The sequence below is a fragment of the Prionailurus bengalensis genome, chromosome E1 (genome assembly GCF_016509475.1).
Source record: "Prionailurus bengalensis isolate Pbe53 chromosome E1, Fcat_Pben_1.1_paternal_pri, whole genome shotgun sequence".
Lineage (NCBI taxonomy): Eukaryota > Metazoa > Chordata > Mammalia > Carnivora > Felidae > Prionailurus > Prionailurus bengalensis.
Window position 1 is genome coordinate 24031428 of NC_057347.1, and position 21216 is coordinate 24052643.

General features: G+C 38.4%; 1 protein-coding gene across 1 annotated transcript in view; it reads right to left on the reverse strand.

The window, feature by feature from the left end:
- AATF (apoptosis antagonizing transcription factor) overlaps nt 1-21216 on the reverse strand; it is a 106128-nt gene that overhangs the window by 12069 nt on the left and 72843 nt on the right. Inside the window, exon 11 of the mRNA XM_043583827.1 lies at nt 13836-13907. Within this exon, the coding sequence (XP_043439762.1) occupies nt 13836-13907 (72 nt within the window). The remainder of the gene's footprint in view (nt 1-13835; nt 13908-21216) is intronic.

A 21216-nucleotide genomic window follows, 5' to 3' on the forward strand; every position in this document is an offset into this window, starting at 1 on the left:
GTCCCAAGCAGGCTCCACACCGGCAAGTGCAGAGCCCAACCTCACAAAATGCGAGGGGCTCAACCTCACAAAATGCGAGATCATGACCTGAGCCGAGATCAAGAGTTGGATCCTTAACCAACTGACCCACCCAGGAGCCCCACATTTTGTTTATTTAAATAACTGTATGGATTACATTTAAAACAGTCCTTCTTAGAAACAAAAATTTAAAAAGAACGTTTCATTCTCAAGACTCTCATGAGCAAGTGCCCGAGTGGCTTAGTCGGTTGAACGTCTGACTTCAGCTCAGGTCATGACCTCAAGGTTCGTGGGTTTGAGCCCCATGTCGGGCTCTGTGCTGACAGCTCAGAGCCTGGAGCCTGCTTCATTCAGATTCTGTGTCTCCCTCTCTCTCTACTCCTCCCCTGCTCACATACTCTCTCTCTCTCAAAAATACACAAACATTAAAAAAAAAAAAAAAAGACTCTCATAAACAAGAAGGACTATTTTTGCTTTGTAAAGGAGACTGAGCCACATAGGGAAGCCTTCTTTGGGGTGGCACTGGATGAGTGTTAGCGCAAAACACACACACAAGCACTCTCCTGCATCAACCCTCTAGCTGAGAGAGGCTGGCATCAACTGGGAAGAGACCTTAAATAAACGGTTTTGCAAATAATACTTGTGCTACAAAAATGTTATATAATTAAGGCAAGATAAAACTGGAATCAAATTATTCCAAATGTACGAGCATAAAACCTTGACACAAAACCAAGTACAAGAATACAGTAAATATACGTGTACTACTTTGACTTACAAGTTAAACATTCATTTTTTTTCCATTTTTAAATAGTTTGTTTATTTAAGTAGTCTCTACACCCAACATGGGGCTCAAACCCACATCCCTGAGATCAAGAGTCCTATGCTTCTCCGACTGAGCCAGCCAGGCACCCGACAGGTAAGCATTCTTAGTGAGAAGAAAACCCCTATCAAGTGCTTTTGTGAGCTGTGATAAATACTGTTCCAGAGGAACAAGTAGAGACTCCAGGAAGAGCGAGCCCCCCAGCCCAGTGTGGGATGGAGAGGTGAACCTAGGCCTCCCTGGTGGGGTCGGTCAAGGACTATGAACATTCATTCCAACAGGAAAGGACTGAGGGTGGGAAGGGGTGAGGAGATGCCCTGGTTAAGAGAGCAGAGTCAAGAGACGCAAGCAGGAGTGGGTGGAGGAGGGGCTGTGGGGGCAGCACATGGAGGGCAGGCTGACACCAGTGAGGACCATGAGGGGCAGGGCTTGAGTTCTGTAGACGACAAACAACAGAGCAGCTCCTCTGTTCTGGGAAGGTTCACTCTGGCAACAATCCACAGGCCTGACCACATGACACCGAGCTGTTAAGAGCCTGCTGGTGCAACAGTCCACATGGGAAGGAGCAAAAACGGTCGGACTCAAAAAGAAGCAGAAATAGTAAATAGGGACCATTGAACAGAATATTAAAGTTCCAAGCAGATTAAAAGTAAGAAAAAAAAAATCAGATGAAACCAAGGAGAACACAGGTGAATATCTGATCCTTGGATACAGCAGGGCTTGACTGGCTAATCATAAAAGCAATGGAAATATTCTAAAGAAAAAAGGTTTTATATATTTGATTACATAAAAAAGGAAAAATTATATTGGGGCATCTGGGTGGCTCAGTCGGTTAAGCCTCTGACTTCAGCTCAGGTCATGATCAGGTCTGTGAGTCTGAGCCCCGTGTTGGGCTCTGTGCTGTCAGTCCAGAGCCTGGAGCCTTCTTTGGATTCTGTCTTCCTCTCTCTCTGCCCCTCCCCCACTCATGCTCTGTCTCTCAAAATATGAATAAACGTTAAAAAAATTTTTTAAAAAAAAGGAAAAATTATCTGTGACCAATAAAAATCATTAACATCAACAGGCAAACAAGAAAAAAAAATCTGTATGAAAAACAGTATAGAACCATAATAGATATTACTCATACAAACTGCAAAGAAAAAGTAAAATGCAAATAAGCAGAGTATAAAACAGAAATGTGAATGATTAATAAATATACATACACTTCAAGTTCACTATTAAATGAGAAAATAAACATTAGATACTTAGTTCAGTGGCTAGCACAGTGTAGGTCAGTCAAGTGTCACTTGTTACTAGCTTATAAAGCAGTAAATAACTTTTAGCACATCATAACAGATAACACTTTTGAAACATAACCCTCCATATTAGCAAAGGTATAATGACAAACCTTAACCGGTGAGGGAGCAGGGGCATGCAAATTAGTACAACTAATCAAGATCATTAGGAGGTTTATGCCTTTGATCCAGGAATTACCCTTCCAAGAATGTATTCTAAAGACTCTAGCAAAACTTAGAACACAGATTTAAAAAAAAAAAAATTTTTTTTTTTTTTAGAGAGACAGTGAGAGAGAGAGAGCATACAAGCGTGGGAGTGGGCAGAGAGAAACAGAGAGAGAGAACTGTAGGCAAGGCTCCACGCTCAGTGTGGAGCCTGATGTGGGACACCCCAGAACACAGAATTCTGTACAAATATGTTCACTGCAGCATTACTTAAAAAGAAATAAAAATAATTAGAAAAAATCTAAATGTCCAATATTCCATAATTTAATATTATAAAGCTATTCAAATACCTTTAAAAAATGGTGTTAAAATGCTTAAATATAAAGTTAACCAGAAAAAGGGATTCAAACATATATGCATATATCTTTATAAAATACACACACAAAAAAATTCTCCAAGAAAACATATAAAGGAGATTCTGGGTGGCTCAGGAGGTTAAACATGTGAATCTTGATTTCGACTCAGGTCATGATCTCAGGGTCGTTAGATTGAGCCCCGCATAAGGCTCTGTGCTAGGTGTGGAGCCTTAACATTCTCTCCCTCCCTTCCTCTACCTCTCACACACTCTCTTTCAAAACAAAACAAACAAAACATACAAAAGCATTAATGTTCAACTCTCAATAGCATATAACATGAATTTTTCTTTGTCCTTACTGTATTTTCCAAATTTTCTCCCATATGCATGTATTGTTTTTATTACAGGGGGAAAAAAAGATACTGTCTATAAAGAAAGTAGGTGACCTGAATACGGCAGGTGTAGAACTATAAAAGCAAGCTGATAGAATATATCAGATTTCAAAGCTGATTATAAGGTTTAGGGTCTTTGTTTAAAAAAAAATTTTTTTTAATGTTTATTTATTCTTGAGAGACAGAGCACGAGCAGGGGAGAGACAGAGAGAGAGGGAGGCACAGAATCCAAAGCAGGCTCCAGGCTGAGCCATCAGCACAGAGCCCAACACGGGGCCCAAACCCACAAGTTATGAGATCATGACCTGAGCCAAAGTTGGACGCTCAAATGACTGAGCCACCCAGGTGCCCCAAGATTTAGGGTCTTTGTAATCAGAAGAAAGTGTAACCATAATGGCATGTTATGCTGTGATTCATACTAAAATGTGAATGACTTATTATGCAAACCTCCCCTATATAAAAAGCATCTCTATTATACAATTTAAAAAAGGAAAACAAAACATTATTTTAATCCAAATAAGCCCCCCCCCCCAAAACAAGTTTTTAATTGACAGAAAGGTTCTCGTATACACATTGAGAATGGGGAGAAGCAGCTTCACTTTGGCACATTATCCCACATATCTCTAAAAGCTTGCTCATGTCTTGGAGACAGCAGCAGGTTTGAATTCACATTCCTAAATGCATATACCAGCTCCACTACTTATTTGCTATTTAACTTGGGCAAGTTACTTAATTGCTCTATGCCTCAGTATTCTTATCATAAAATGCAGATAATGTCAACCACTTCAGTGGTTTCTTTTAAGAACTGAATGAAAAGGTACATGAACAGCTTAGCACCATTTCTGGTATATAGTAAATACTCAATAAATGGAATATGATGTTATTACTCTGTGTCATTTCACTGCAGACTTAGGGTGGATAACTCAGAGCAAAGGATGAATGCACTTAGAAACAGAAATGGTCTAGATATCTTAGCAACCTAACGCTGGCTCAGTGATCATTGAGGGAAATACAAAAGTAACGTGAAAACATTTAGCCCCTGCAGGATACTTAGATGTGATTAATACAATATTATAAGATATTATATTTTAAAAGATAGTAATAATAAAACACCAGAACTTAAAAACAGGAAGTCCTTAAGAGAAACATTTACATTCACTTTAAAGAATGTGAAAGATCCCTTTGGGGGAAAAAACGGACTCACAATCCTCTGAAGAAATGATAGGAATTTAACCGAAATGAGAACTATAGTCAAGAAACCCCATTTTGAGGAGAGATTTATCTGTTCAGCATCTACAATCTCTTTCTAGAAGATGTGCTTTTATCACTCTATATATCCTGCTTGGAACCAAGGCTTCAATTTGAGAATGCAAATTCACTAGAATTGTGTAAGACTGAACAGTAGCAAATCAGGAAAAACAGAAAAAAACAATGGCAGTTTTCAATCCAGTTTTAAAACTCTGTGGCCCACGTCTCAGGTTTGAACTTGAGAATGTTTCCTTTGTCCTTTCTGACATTACTGGAGGAGGAAGGCCCCAGGCCTCCTATCTCTGTGCTGGACGCCATCTTTTTTTTTTTTTTTTTTTTTTTTTAAAAATTTTTTTTTTTCAACGTTTATTTATTTTTGGGACAGAGAGAGACAGAGCATGAACAGGCGAGGGGCAGAGAGAGAGGGAGACACAGAATCGGAAACAGGCTCCAGGCTCCGAGCCATCAGCCCAGAGCCTGACGCGGGGCTCGAACTCACGGACCGCGAGATCGTGACCTGGCTGAAGTCGGACGCTTAACCGACTGCGCCACCCAGGCGCCCCTGGACGCCATCTTTAATGATGATGTATGGGGGTCCTTTCCCCTCAGCACTGCTGGGGGGTCAAACATGTGATGCTGCCCGCCTGAGTATCAACAAGCGAATTATAAACTGTGTCAATCCGAGTTAATGCAAAGCTGTAATCCTCTTTAACAAGAGATCAAATCACTGCTGTGAGTTATGTTCATTCTGTAATCTGATAAGAAAGAGAGGGAGCCTCTAATAAAAGAGTAATGGGAGCCTTTAATGACGCTGGTAAAAGGCAGCACCAGTGAAAATATTGCTCTCGTTCCTGCTGATTAGATCAATGTTGCATATTTGCCCGGACTTGTTTCACCTGTCAGAATAACCTGTGTCTTTTTAGGAGATAAGAAGCCTCAGAGAAAGCATCTGTATCTTAACCATTCTTGCTTGCAAGTTTTTAACCAGCGAAAAATGCTCTGTGGAGGGTACTTCTGGGGTTATTAGCTGATGTGTCTCAAATGCAGAGCAAACTACACCAGAATATATCACCATGATTCAATGCCAAATTCTCTTAAATAAAGGGGTAAAGTAGGCAAAGGGTAGTAAAAAATGGTCTAAGTAACCTCTGGGTTACCAATTACGGGGAGAAGAATATCATCAGTAGAGTGGTAGAATGTGCCCATATTTAGGGTGCAGACCCACACACACAAAAATGGCAAGTGGAAGATAAATTGCCTGTACAAATTCTATTATACCAAGACACCTCAAGAACAACGTGGCAGTGATGTTGACAAAGCACTTTACAATGCTGGATTACCTTTGTACGTTTCTTTTCTAGAACTCCAAATGTAAAACAATAATGTATTTGGTGCCTAGTTTTCATTAAAGGATCCTCTCATTTTTTTTTTAAATTTTGTTTTAATGTTTATTATATATATATATATATATATATATATGTGTGTGTGTGTGTGTGTGTGTGTGTGTGTACACACACACACACACACACACACACACACACACACACGGCATGAGTTGTGGAGGGGCAGAGAGAGAGGCAGAGACAGAATCCAAAGCTGACTCTAGGCTCTGAGCTGTCATCACAGAGCATGACGTGGGGCTTGAACTCACCAGCTGTGAGATCATGACCTGAGCTGAAGTTGGACACTTAACTGACTGAGATACCCAGGCACCCCTCTTTGTTCTTTTGTAATGCCAGCAAGCTTCATAACAGGAGTAGGGAAAAGTGTTTTTTTATTGTAGGGGAGAAAACGGGGGGCTAACATGGAAAATCTTAGTTTCTATTGAGAATTTCCTTAAGTTCTTTGCAAAGGAATGGGGAACCTATAAAGTGTTAATAGTGTTACCATTTTTGTAATAAGAAACAAAGCTTCAAACAACAACAAGAACAACAAGTTTCTCAAGAAAATGCAATAACCTAGCCTTGTAACAGAGGGTACTAGAATTGGGTTTATATAAGAACAGTTGTCTGAAGCAGCAGTTAATGCTGCAAACACCAAGTTTCTTTGGCGCAATCCAGCTGCTAGTTGATGCTGAGACCCCCCCCATGCTGACAGCCAGAATGCTCTGTGGAGGGGCACACCATGGCAACAGAGAACGTGGCACACGTGGACTCCCTTCCCAAATCTGAGGTGGCAGCCAGTATGAGGAACATCTCTGGACCTGTCTCTGAGGTCTCCCTCAGAATTTGCTTCTCCCTGTTACACCAGCATTTTACTATCTGACCCACATCAACACAACAGAAAAATAAGAATTAACTTCTTTAGAAGTCTGCCTGAGAGGGTCTTTCAAAAACACAGGCAAAATAACCCCAGATGATTATTTCCACAACCTCCAAATTCTTCATTTTGTTGCAACTATAATAAGAGATCATCTGAATTTTTACTTCAGACTCTCTCTGGTCTAACATCACTCCAGGGGATTCACACCATGTAAAGTAAGCTGTTTCTAAAATGTTGATAAGCTCAGAATAACTTTAGTCGTCAGAGAGGCCGAACAGCAATCCTGTAAATCATGCAAGTAGCACCCTGACCTGTTCTCAGTGGTAACAATATACTTAGAGGGATTCTCTCCCAAAGAGACACCAAACCTTTTCTCCTCCTTAGCCCATGGATAACCCTGTCGTCTCTACAATATCATATGATACTTTGCCCTCTTAGCAAAGATGACTCAAAGAGCAAACAGTAGCTGCTCTGAGAGCTGAGCTGCCCCGTATCAAGGGCTTGCCAAAGTCAGTGATCATTGTTAGGCTCATAGTAACCTCCTTCCTTGCATGCAAACATGGAATACATTGGCAAAGTGGGATTTCTTTTGTTTTCTCTCAGTACTGGGGATGTTCATCAGGCCTGCAACAGAAACCACCTGCCTACCTCCTAATGTTGTAAAGATCTACTGGACCACGAGTCACGAGTTACGCGTGACTTTCTAACATAGGAGACCTAAAAGCACAAAGGCATTAAATTAGTATCCAAAGTTTATCCAGAAAAAATGCCCCCAAAGGAAAATTTGGTAACACAGGGGCACAAACTGGGCTACTTTGCATTTAAAAGGTGTTTTTTTAAAAAACATATTGCTTGAAGGTAAAAACTGCTAGCATGAGAAAAGAATATGTATCAGCAGAAATTAACTAAATAGACAACACTACATAGACCACATCACAGGAGACACGTAATGAAGATGCCACTGCCTTTTTTTTTTTTTTAACGTTTATTTATTTTTGAGACAGAGAGAGACACAGCATGAACGGGGGAGGGGCAGAGAGAGAGGGAGACACAGAATCGGAAGTAGGTTCCAGGCTCTGAGCCAACAGCCCAGAGCCTGACGCGGGGCTCGAACTCGCGGACCACGAGATCGTGACCTGAGCTGAAGTCGGACGCTTAACCGACTGAGCCACCCAGGTGCCCCTGCCACTGCCTTTTTAAAGATCCTTTTAAAGATAGCATTTCTTTCTCCACTAAGGATATTTTAATAGCCGGGGTTAAAGATCTCTTCTATTCTCTCCCTTAATGAGAACTACGTTCCAGTTTCAATTCAAATTTGACCGAGTGCAAATTATTTTTTAGCTCAAACTGGATGATTTTAGCTCAAATTGGGGATCCAAGGATGGGTAAACAACACTCAGATTCTGCCTTGCTTCTCCTCCAAAAAACCCCCAAGCATTGGGAAATTCAGGCATATGTGTGGAACAATAAACTGGAACCAAGAAACAAAGAAAAGAGAAGGGGTTCTCTCCCCAGACTTGGCTAAGGTGGGAACCACAGGTGGAGCTGCCTCTGGGAATGAGAAATCAAAGGGCTAGACAATGTATGTGTATTTTACCATGATTAAAAAAGGGGGTGGAGGGTACTAGTCAGGGATGAAAAAGCCAGTTTTACCCACATGGTCCATAGGGCAGAAACCATAAGGGAGAGATCTTCCATTCACAGACTTTAATACAGAAACAATCAAGACCTTCCCATTTCTTCTCCATATTATCGATATAATTTTCTGACGGAAAATGTCCTTTTTTTCCTGGTGATAAAAAGCAGTGTAAGCTTATTGTAGAAAAATTCCGAACACCGTGGAAATACACAGACCAAAAAGTCAATGTGTTTTCTCCTCCCTGCCACCCAGCAACAAACACGTGGTGCGGCTGCTGTACACTGTGTCAGAGCTTCTTACTTTGTAATGGAACTTCTATGAGTCCATCCTCATGGCAAAGGACTGGACCAAAACACAAGTACAGAAAACAAAACATCAGGAGTCTCCCTCACCCCTTCCCTCATGCCATTCCTTTCCCGGAGGTAAACACTGTAGATATTATGATGTATGGTCTTGCCAAACATTTCCCTAACCACTGTAACATTTATATACATATATGTACATATATGCCTGTTTTTATCTTTATTTTTAAAACAAGTGGATGGTGTTACAAGCACTGTTTCTTTTTCCAGTCAACAAAATAACCTGGAAATCTATGACAGCACAATTGGTTTTTTAAAGTATCACTTTTTTTCTATCACATGTATCTATTTAGTCAAAAAGGCGGATTCTAGTATAGTATTTTATAGCCTACTTTTCCATTGAACATTATGTTAATACCTACAGCACTACTTTGTCCTTTAAAAGCTCTTTATAATTTCACTGTGATTTATTTAACTAGTTGCTTATTGGTCATTTAGTTTCTTATTTTCCTCCATTATAAACCATGTTGCAACAAACATCTTTATTTTGTTTTGTATTTCCTATTTATTCTTTTACTGAAGTATAGCTGACACACAATGTAAAGATTCTTGATGCAAATATATTTGCCGACTTGCTATTTCCTTAGGTCAATTCCTAGAAGTAGATTTTTCTGGGTCAACAGGTAAGTATACATTTAAAATTCTAAAACACATTGCCAAATGGCCCTCCAAAATGATTTTTGCCAATTACATTCCCGACAACGGTATATGAAAGTGTTTCCCCATACCATCCACACTGAGGGTTACCAAGCTTTTAATGTTTTGTAATTTTATAAGGAAAACAATGAAATATCATTTTAACTTGCAGTTTTTTTTTTGTTTTTTTTTTTTAATTTATCCTATGTGAGAGAGAGAGAGAGAGAGAGAGAGAGAGAGAGAGAGAGAGAGAGAGAGAGGCAGGCAGGCAGGCAGTGTAAGCAGGGGAGGGGCAGAGAGAGAGGGAGAGAAAATCCCAAGCAGGCTCTGCACTGTTAGCACAGAGTACGATCCAGGGCTTGATCTCATGATCCTATGAGATCATGACCTGAGCCAAGATCAACAGTGGGATACTTAACCAACTAAGCCACCCAGGTGCCCCTAATTTGCATTTCTTTGATAAATGAGATTTACAGTCTTTACGTTTTTGAGATTTTTAAAAAATGATTTCTAAGTTTGCTTTTTGACATGCTTTGCCCATTATTTTTACTGGGATATTCTTAGACACTTCTAAAAACTCTTTACATAGTAAAGAAAAATATCATATTTTGAACTTTTCCTTGCCAGTTTGTCATTTACTTACCACTCTGTTTCAAAGTCTTTTTCGATGTGACTTAAGGCAGTCAGAGCTATAAATATTTTTCCTTACAATTTCTGGCCTTGGTGTCATGCTTACAAAGCCCTTTTCTACCTCAAAATCATAAATAATTCTCTATTCATATATGCACACCAAGAATGACGTATCTGTAACTTAGCAAAACCAAAATATTCATTTGAGAAAAAGTGGTATACACTGATACTGATATTTTAACAATTATAAAAGTTTCCCATCCTTCAGTATATTTTGTTATGTACAAAGTAAGAGACAAAACAGTACAGTAGCAGATAGTCTCCAGTTATGGAATTACTCGAAGAAAAACAAAATGGGCCAAGCCATGACTACCTCTTTCTTAAGATAAAGTACAACACCTATTGGCCCTGAGAGTTTGCAAACTAGAAGCAGAGAGAGCTAATACGCAGTTACTCTACCCATAGTCAACCTGGCTTATTCAGACTATGGAGCATGAGCAGTTATGTGGATAAATGCCTCCTATCCCTGAGAAGCACACAGGGAATGGAGTGTGCTGCAGTAAAAACACATGCTCAGTTGTCCAGCTACAAGACTTTTATTAAATTCCTTATTAAGTGGGCTCAACAAGCTGGAGAACAATGCTGATAATAAGCAATCAGTCCACAAGAGACAACATTTTCCCCCCACCAATTCGGAACGCCGGAAGGACTATCACCCAACAAATGTTCCCAACCCCTTCTCCCTTGCCTGCTCTACCTGAAGGAGCAACTTAGCACAGTTCTATCCAATGAGATATAAGAATAAGTTTAGAGGGGATTCTGGGGAAGCTTTTCCCTTTCTTTTCTTTTCTTTTGTTTTTTTTTTTTTGTTGTTGTTGTTGTTTACTTTTCTAATAAAAGAAAGTAGGTAAATCTGACATCACTTCTTTCCTCTCTTCTTCCTGCCCTGAACATGTCTGATGGCTGAAACTGTAGACGCCATCTTGGGACCACAAGAGAAAGACCCTTATATCATTGAGAAGGGAAAACCACTGGCAGTAATTGCATGCTACACCTACAATTTTTCTGTCAAAAAAAAAAAACCCCAAAAAAACCCAAAAAACAACCTCTCACTTGCTTATGCCTCTGCAGGCAGGTTTTAAGTTTCTTACAGACAAAGTCCAACATGATCCTAAATAAAAGAGCCATTTTCAAGTAATCTTTGGCTAACATGTGGTTGCAACCCTCAGATATTTTAAGTGAATAAGTAAGATTTAAGAAAACGAAGTGCCCCTGGGATATTAGGTGATTCAAGAAAAATCCCAACTAAGAAGGACAAAAAGTTGATTTCTAAATGATCTAGTAGTAGTACTATATTCAAAAGATGGCACTAATATTTAAACTGGGCTTCACTTTATGCCTGGGGGAATAATGTTTCCTTAAATGGGTTTGTTTTAGTTTTAAACATCTAGTTTTCTTTTCCTTTGTTGTAAATTTTCATGTTGTCTTGACAGGGATTTTAAGTTGCGCTCAATTTACTCTGTAATTTTATTTATTTATTTATTTATTATTATTTTTTTTTTAATTTTTTTTTTCAACGTTTATTTATTTTTGGGACAGAGAGAGACAGAGCATGAACGGGGGAGGGGCAGAGAGAGAGGGAGACACAGAATCGGAAACAGGCTCCAGGCTCTGAGCCATCAGCCCAGAGCCCGACGTGGGGCTCGAACTCACGGACCGCGAGATCGTGACCTGGCTGAAGTCGGACGCTTAACCGACTGCGCCACCCAGGCGCCCCTACTCTGTAATTTTAAAAAACAGACTGGATCCAGAAATAAGCGGAAATAAACAAACAAAAAACCCCAGCCAGCCAGACAAAAGCATTCACTTCCAAAAAGCACAGGTGAGCATGCGAAGTCACAAAGTTCTGACCGGAAATGAATTTAGAACCTTCCATAAGCTCTTTTGTACTTCAGGATACTGAACAAGGGCAAACAAAAAATAAGTAATCACTGTGTTCACGTAAACTTGCAGATCTACTACTTTTCAGGCCAGGAGGGAAAATCTGATGTGGTTTAGTAGCAAACAACACTCTCAAATAAAAAGGTGAAATGTACCTTGAGAAATAAAACTGGCAGACTATTATGTATTTACCCTAGGACTAATAATTTCACTTGGTAAAGATTTATGTTTACAAATGTCTACCACAGCATTATTTACAGCAATAATTAAAAATAATTGTCCAACAACTAGTGAATGGTTAAATAAGGAACATAAAAATATTAGTCATTTTAGTGACATGAATATGCTCACAGTATACAAAATATTTAAATGAAAAATTCACAACAGAATATAATTTTAGTTATATTCTAAAGAAAAATAAGAATATACTCGAAGGGAACTCATAAAGACTGAAAGCTGGCCAGCTCAGTCAGCGGAACATATTACTCTTGACTTTGGGGTCATGAGTTCAAGCCCCAATTTGGGTAGAGAGATTACTTTAAAATAAATAAATAAATAAATAAAATGAAATGTGTAAGAAAATTTAAAAAAAAAAAAAAAGACTGAAAGGAAATATTCAAAGATGCTACAGTGGCTCCCTCCTGCATGTGTACATACTTACATACACACATTTCCTAGCTGCCTATGCTGAAAGAACCTAGCAACAGTGAAACCCAGTGACAATGAACACCCTTAGCACACAGATCTTAGTTTCTAAATACCACAATCCACAAAAAAGAATCAGGGTTCCTTGGAGAAAGACAGACTCCAGGGTTGGAACAGGGAAAGTATAAGACGAGCCTAGAATATCCTGTTAGAAAGTAAGAATGTACTCAAGGAATGGGGATATTTCAAAAGGACAAAAGCCAGCTTGTGAGGGCTTCATTAATGCTGGACAATTTTAAAACAAAATAAGTGATAGTAATAGATTATAATTCACTGAATAAAAAAAAAAAGCAGGAGTTCATACTAATATAATGAATGACAAATAAATGAAAGAGAAGGGATATGGCTAAATAAGCAATATTATAAACATATTACAATGTAGAATGCCAACTAATAAATGTAGAAGGAATTATTCTCTAAAAAATGGCTAATTATTTAATTGTTATATTATGAGGATACATTTCTTGTATATATTTCTATTTTGTTTCAGTTTTATAAAATGAGCATGTACTTCTTTTGTAAAAATACTAAGAAAACCCTCAATGGCAGTCTGAACAAACACAACTTAATACACATCTCTACAGCAGTATCAAGCCATTTTAAAAAAGGAGAGCAGGAGCGCCTGGGTGGCTCAGTCGGTTAAGCGTCTGACTTAGGCTCAGGTCATGATCTTACGGCTTATGGGTTTGAGTCCTGTGTCAGGCTCTGTGTTGACAGCTCAGAGCCTGGAGCCTGCTTCAGATTCTGTGTCTCCCACCCTCTGTCTCTCAAAAATAAATAAACATTAAAAAAATTTTTTTTAGGGGCGCCTGGGTGGCTCAGTCGGTTAAGCGTCCGACTTCGGCTCAGGTCATGATCTCACGGTCTGTGAGTTCGAGCCCCGTGTTGAGCTCTGTGCTGACAGCTCAGAGCCTGGAGCCTGCTTCAGATTCTGTGTCTCCCTCTCTCTCTGACCCTCCCCCGTTCATGCTCTGTTTCTCTCTGTCTCAAAAACAAATAAAACATTAAAAAAAATTAAAAAAAAATTTTTTTTAAAGGAGAGCATATGCACAAAACCCACAAACACACAGAGGAAGTACAAGTGCTGTCCTGACCCGTCTGTCTGTCCTAGAGAAAAGCCCAGATGTCCTAGGCAGGTGGCTAAAGTTAAAAACAAAATAGCCAAAAACAAACAAAAACCCACCAGAGGCAGCACTGATATTTACAGAAATTTTGTTTTGGTTTTACAGTAATTATGGGGTGAAGAGATGTGACAAGGACCCTTGCTATGATGCCAATGACAAATGGTTAACTGATAAGAAGAAATGGAGAGGGTGACAGGCTGTAGAACAGGTCAATATCAGGCTGTCATGGAGCCATTTGAGACACATAATTAATCTATTACTCACCTGGCATCATCATTCATTGTAGTTTGGTCAATAGGTGCCATGAAGCTTAGTAGCTTGCTAAGGACGTGAAACCTAAATAAAGCAGGAAACAAACAGGCAGCAACATTAGTAACTATTAACCTAGAAAAGGAAACACATTCTATGAGCTAACAAACTCCAGAACTGACCACAGAAGCATTTGGCTCCAGAATGAAAATAGGGAACAATTCATTGGCACATACTAATCACAACTGTATTTCCCTCTAGTTCTTTTATATTACAGGAGAAGTCTGATAAAAGCACATTGTAAATGACAGTAGTTCAACACAGATTCATTTACATCACAGTCCCCAGAAAGAGTAGACACACTTATGCTCTTGAGCAATATACTAATCCTCAAACATTACTCCAGACAGAAGACAATAAGGACTTGAGTACCCCATTTTCCTCCTCTAAGTATATCCTCATCATTTTCGGTGTCATTACTAGTAGTTACTAGTGTAGGTAGTAGTACAACACCCAACTTACAATGCCTCACCACCACCATCACTCACTAGCACTAGTTCTCTGAGTCAGAGAAGGCTTCTAGAATTCCACACCATCTCTACTTACTAGACCCAGTCTTTCATTTCCCCCATCCTTAAATGAAGGATTATATCTGAGTACATAACAAGTTTGATCCCTAGATCTTCCAAGTCATGGTGTTATGGAAATTTAAATAACATCACTTCCACTTCCCACCAACAGGAAAAAAAACGGTATTTTTGTGTGGAGTGCTTCGAGATCCTCCAGCGAAAGAAGCCAAACAACTACATGACCTTATACAGACCAAATTATACAGAAGAGAATTAAAAGGAGCTAGCCCTTTCTGCTCATTATAACAGAAGAGGATGTATGACAATATGCATATTATAAAATTCTAACCAAAAAACTCTACTTGGGGGGCATTTGGCTGGCTCAGTCGGTAGATGTGATTCTTGATCTCGGGGTTGTAAGTTCGAGCCCCACATTGGGTGTAGGGATCACTTAAAAAAAATCTTTTAAAAAACCCACAAAATTTTACTTGAACAGAACACTATCCATAAACAAAAATATATTTTCGTGTACATAATATTAGCTTTACAGTGTTAAAAATATTTTTACACGTATCAAATAATTTGATTCTCTACAGTACCACCCACAGCTGAGCCTCCCAAATTTCATTTTTTTAACAAATGAATTTTACAAGAATAATAGTAACGAGATTTCCTTCATTACAAGAGTAATAGAAAAAGTATAAATTCGTTATAGAAAATATGGAAAAAAACCAATGAAGCACACACAAAATGTATAGTTCCTCCACCTACAGACAGTTGTTAACATTTTGATTAGTTATGTTTGTTTTTCATAGTGACGCTGTTATTTACCCACACACATACACACACATAAATTTTGTAACTTCTTTTTTTAACTTAGCATTGTAAACACTGTCCCATAACAATATCAGAATAGCTGAATACAATTCCAGGAGTGGAAATACTATAATACATTTTTGAACACGTATATGCTCCCAATTCTTCATGTTTCATAAGATGCAAAAACAAAATCTCTATGCATATCTGTTTTTTTAAATGTCTGCCACCTCCTAATTATAAAAAGTAATATATAATTCTTACAAAAAGAATCCAAATACAGAAATGTATAGAAAACTGACAAGCCTCCTGCAGCCTTACACCCCAGAAATAATCACTATTAATTAAAACTGTTAAGTATGGCTGTAGAATTTTCTATATATAAGACAAAAATAAACTTAACACGGTTTTCACATAAAAGGGAGGTTGTAATATACTTGATATTCTGCATTATGCTTTTTCCCACTGAACCTTGCCATATTCTACTCTTTTCCATAGTTGTAAAACATTCCATTGTTAATATAATTTATTTAATCTCCTATTGATGGGCATTTACATATACTGCCCCCCTTTAAAAACCATACTAAATAGTGTTAAAGTGAAAATTCTTATACATTAATTATTGTACGTTTGTTCACATAAATTTCCTTCGGGCAGATTTTGAGATGTGAAATTGCTGGTGAATCAAAAGGTATATACATAGTGAAAGCTGAAACACGGAGCCAAAATACCCTCCAAAAGGTTATGTTAATATATGAGACTAAAAACACTCACATAACCTTTTAAGTAATAAAGCATAAGTACTATTAATAAATTCATTTTAATGTCTTTAGGCTTCACCAAACTTTGGTGTCCATCTGAAAACATGAATACTGTTCTTGGCTGTATCCAGAGAGGTTTAATTCACTCTCTGGACAAAGACTATGATGAACTCTACTCCACAGTTGTATTGTCCAATCCAGTAGTCACTGGCCACATGCAGTTACTTAAGCACTCGAAACATGGCTAGTCTGACTGCTGCAAATGTGCCTAAATGAGAAAAGTGCACCAGATTTTGAAGACTTGAGATGGAAAAAAGAATATAAAATATACCATTAATAATTTTAAAATAATAAATTAATAAATTGTTGAAATACTGAGTAATAATATTTTTGATATTGGGTTAAATGAAATGTATTATTAAGCTTAAGTCCATCTCATTCTTTTTACTTTTTAAATGTGGCCACTAGAACATTTAACATTACATATGTAATACATATTCTTATTGGATGATACTGCTCTGTGGAATACTTTTACATTTTAATACAGTATATTCAATAACTATTAACAGCATGATGAAAGACAGACTTTAAGAAGTAATCACATTAAAGACGATTTAGTAATGTGTACTTAATGCAATAGATTTCATCTAATCTCAGTGCTGCTGAGGATGGATGCATGTTTTAGTATTAAAAACACCTTTTAACAACCATACCAAGAAAAGACAAATGTAATTTTACTGCAGAAGAACAGACAAACACAGTAAGACATCCTGTTATTAAAGGCCTGAGTTTAATTTATTTATACTAGGAATTCTGATTAAATCATGATCAGATCTACTTACATATAATGCTCAGTAAAAGTACTGATAATCGATAATTACAATTATTTTCCCAAACCAAAATATTCCTTTTTTAAAAATAAGTTACTTTCTAGCACCCAACTAACAAATTGCCACATCCAGTCTGACAAGGCTGATGCCACTGACCTGCTATCATTTAAACTGATGTTTTCACAAGTCAATGTTCATCTTTGCTATAACATTTCTGGAAATCTTCTCTCTCCAACTCTATCACAAACAAAAGAGAAAAGTTGCTCACTAATGGACCTAGTATCGGTGATGACAGCTGGGACACCTACCAGCTCTTCTTGAGGTCTAATTTAAGGAAGTTATTTATAATATTCCCATGCAGCCTGGGCCACATGTTTAATCCTTTGGGCCAGAATGCTAATGTAGCCATTGCGTCATTTTAGTGCCCGTATAGGCCAGTGTGTCCTGCCCAGAGAAAGAAAACAGGCCACAGGTTAGAAGCATGGGCTCTGTGGAGTGCCTCGGTGGCTTAGTCGGATTAAGTGTCCAACTCTTGACTTCGGCTCAGGTCATGATCTCATGGTTTGTGAGATGGAGCCCCACATCAGGCTCTGCACTGACAGCATGGAGTCTGCTTGGGATTCTCTCTCCCTCTCTCTGCCTCTTCCTCGCTTGCATGTGTGTACACACTCTCTCAAAACAAAAGACAGATAGAAGCATGGGCTCTGCAATCAGACCAATTAACTCAAACCCCAATTTGCTACTTACCAGCTCTGTATGGGCCATGTGAGTTACCTTCTCTAAGCACTTTACAGAAACTAGCTCATCTAATCTGATAACACCCTCCAAGATGCGACTTTTATTAATATACTCATTTCACAGATGAGGAAACGGAAGCACAGAGATGTGAACTGACTTGCCCAAGGTCTCCAGGTTGGTAAGTAGAAGACTCAGTTCAATCTGACAGTCTAGCTCTACAGTCTGTGTTTTTTGTTCTCTCTGCACATAAACTGCATAGCAGTACCTGACAGTGAGTTTTACAAATGCTGGTTATCACTATTGCTATTAATAAAGAACACTCTCTGATTCTGACCACATCCTTCACATTCCTGGTCACAGGAAAGCCAGATGAATATGGATGCTAAAACTATAAGACAATGCAAAACATATGACCTTTTTAAAAATGTTTTAATTCAATAATTAATTTGTATTAATTTTAGACTTATAGAAAGATTGCAGGAGTGCCTGAGTGGCACAGTTGGTTAAGCATCTAACTTCGGCTCGGGTCATGATCTTGTGGTTTGTGAGTTCGAGCCCTATGTCTGTCAGCACAGAGCCTGCTTTGGCTCCTCTGTTCCCCCCTCTCTCTGCCCCTCCCACGTGCACTCTCCCTCTCTTTCTCTTTCTCAAAAATAAATTTAAAAACATTAAAAAAAACAAAAAGAAAGATTGCAAAAATAGTAGAGAGTTTACACATTCCCTCACCCACCTTCCTCTAATGTTAACAATTTACATAAACATAGTGGATTATCAAAATCAGGAAATTAGCATTGATACAATACTACTACCCAAATTACACAGCTTATTCAAATTTCTATTTTTTATCTGAGAGTCTTTTTTCTTTCCCAGGATCTAATTTAAGACCCCAAATTGCACATACTTGCAACGTCTCCTTAGTCTCCTTCACTCTATAAGAGTTCTTCAGTCTTCCTTTGTTTTTCAGTGACTCACTACAGTCTACAGAATAAAGTCCGAATTCTTAGCATGGTCATGACCTAGAACTCAGCTACTCATACAGCCTCCTTCATCTCCTGCCATTCCCCCATATTCACTTTAAGTTCCTGTCAAAATAAATTAAATTACAGCTCCTAAAATGGTATGTACACTCTCAAGTCTGTGTTTTTGCAAATGGTATTCTCTTCGGCCTTTCACTAGGCTAACTCTCCTAGCGTGCTCAGTGTGAAATGTGGATGGTATCTTACAGGAAGTCTTCCTGAGCAGCCTACATCTCCCCATGGGCAATGGGGTGACCACTACACCAGGGATCCACCAACAGCATCACTGTCCACTTATTGCTTGCCATCCTCTCCTGAGGACATACTCCTTCAGGGCAGAATGGGTTTTACCTGGCACCTCATATGGTTCCTAGAACTTCAGAAGGAATACACTTTATATTTTAATTAACCACTTCTTACATTTTAATGTTTAGCCTGGTTTATTAAATAGAATATCTGTCTCCCACTTGTCTGTTGCCAGAATAAGATTGTCAATGTCTCTGGATTTATGGGGATGTGTAAATCTAAATCACTATCAAAATGCTATGAAACCAGATCTACATACTTGCAACTCTAATGAACAGTTTAATGAGATGAGTCTATTAACATACAAAAAACGGCTGCTATTAAAATAAAATCCTCATTTTTTTCTTTCAACTTAATAAATAATAACTGTGATAAGTATATTTTGATTTGGGAAACAAAAGACTCATGTTCTTCTAAGTTATTTGCCATGCTAGAAAAGTACTCGGTTCTCTAACACTCACCCGGACTTCTTACTCTGTGCTATGTTTACGTTATAGCCATTCCTTCTTACCTAGTGAGCATGTTAATTTTAATGACATAATCATCCAAAAAACATTTCTGGCTGACTAATGTCTACAAGGAATTACAATAGATAGATACGGTTGGAATTGTCTTAAAGAATAAGGGAGCACAATTCTTGCTCTCAAGGGGCGCATACATATAGGTACTTGCCCCAATATAAAATTCATAACAGTAATGTAGAAAAGAGATTTTCTCCTCTCTCAATTCTTCTAATGACTGTATATTTGCAACAGCAATACCAATAGGTAAGTACAAGAGAAACCAAAGAAATTAATACTTTCGAATGCTTTCTACATACCAGACATTTACACATGATTTAAAAAAAAATTTTTTTTTAATGTTTATTTTTGAGAGAGAGAGAGAGACAGAGAGAGACAGAAAGACACAGAGACAGAGAGCAAGAGCAAGCATGAGTGGGGGAGGGGCAGAGAGAGAGGGAGACACAGAATCCAAAGCAGGCTCCAAGCTATGAGCTGTTAGCACAGAGCCCAACATGGGTCTTGAACTCACGGACTGCGAGATCAAGACCTGAGCTTAAGTCGGATGCTTAACCAACTGAGCCACCCAGGCGTCCCTATAAAGTAGGGATTATTATCTCTTCTTAGTAAGTAAGAAAAGTGAGGTCCAGAGAATAAAGAACAACCAACATTGTGTGGCCAGACAAAGCCAGAATTTGAACCCAACTCCCAGGATTCTGGGTTCCTCCCACTAGAGAACATTTATAGCCTCATAAAGCTACAGTTTTAAAAGCACGGTACTAGAAGAATGCCTGGATGGCTCAGTCAGGTGAGCGTCTGACTCTGGATTTCAGCTCAGGTCATAATCTCACATTCTTGAGATTGAGCCCCACGTCGGGCTCTACACTGAGTGTGGAGCCTGCTTGGGATTCTCTTTCTTCCTCCCTTCTGCCCTGCCTATTCCCCCCTTCACTCACATTCTTGCTTCTCTCAAAAAGCACAGTACTGGAGAAAAATCTGATCTCAACGTTAAAGAGTAAGTCTGGCTCTCTAGTCCATGTTCTTGGAATCATCCCACTAAAAACAAACCTGGAGAAGTACGAAGACTTGGAAATTCTGACATATTAAAAAAGTTAAACTGTAAAATAGGACCTGAAATTTAAGAAAGTGACTTTGAATAAAAAGATGATGAAAAGCTGCTTTGCACTTCTGCAAAGTTAAAGAGAACTACATATTTCCTGGTGAGTTTAACTTAAATTAACAGGTTAATTAAAGTAGTTGTGAAAAAAAATAAAGTAGTTGTGAAATCTGCTTCTCTGAAGTTATTTAAAAATGAGATAGATCCACATTTGTCTAAAGGCAATCCAATGACAGGCAGGCTCTAATAAGGATATGGGATTAGCTGTCTGCCTAAATTGTCCTAACACAATGAGTTTAAGATTTTTCTTCCATGTGCACCCCAATTACAAGAAGTTTCTTTGACATGCAGGCTTTGTAAGAATATTACATAGCAGGCATATAATATCATGTATCTGTGTACACACACACACACACAGGATTGAGGGGTTTCCTATAGTCAGAAATATGTTTTCTCATAAAAATTGTGTTTCTCAGGGCGCCTGGCTGGCTCAGTCAGCTGAGCATGTGACTCTTGATCTCAGGGTCATGAGTTTGAGCCTCACTCTGGGTGTAGTGATTGCTGAAAAATAAAATCTTAAAAAAAATTATATTTCTCATCTCATTTAAGCACATTGTTAACATTCTCTGGAATCTTCGTTTATATATTCTTCACATGGTGTATACATGTATGACATCATGAAAATGGACCAATTCTATTCTAAATAAGCATCCAAAGTAAAATTGTTAAATTGTTCTATAGAA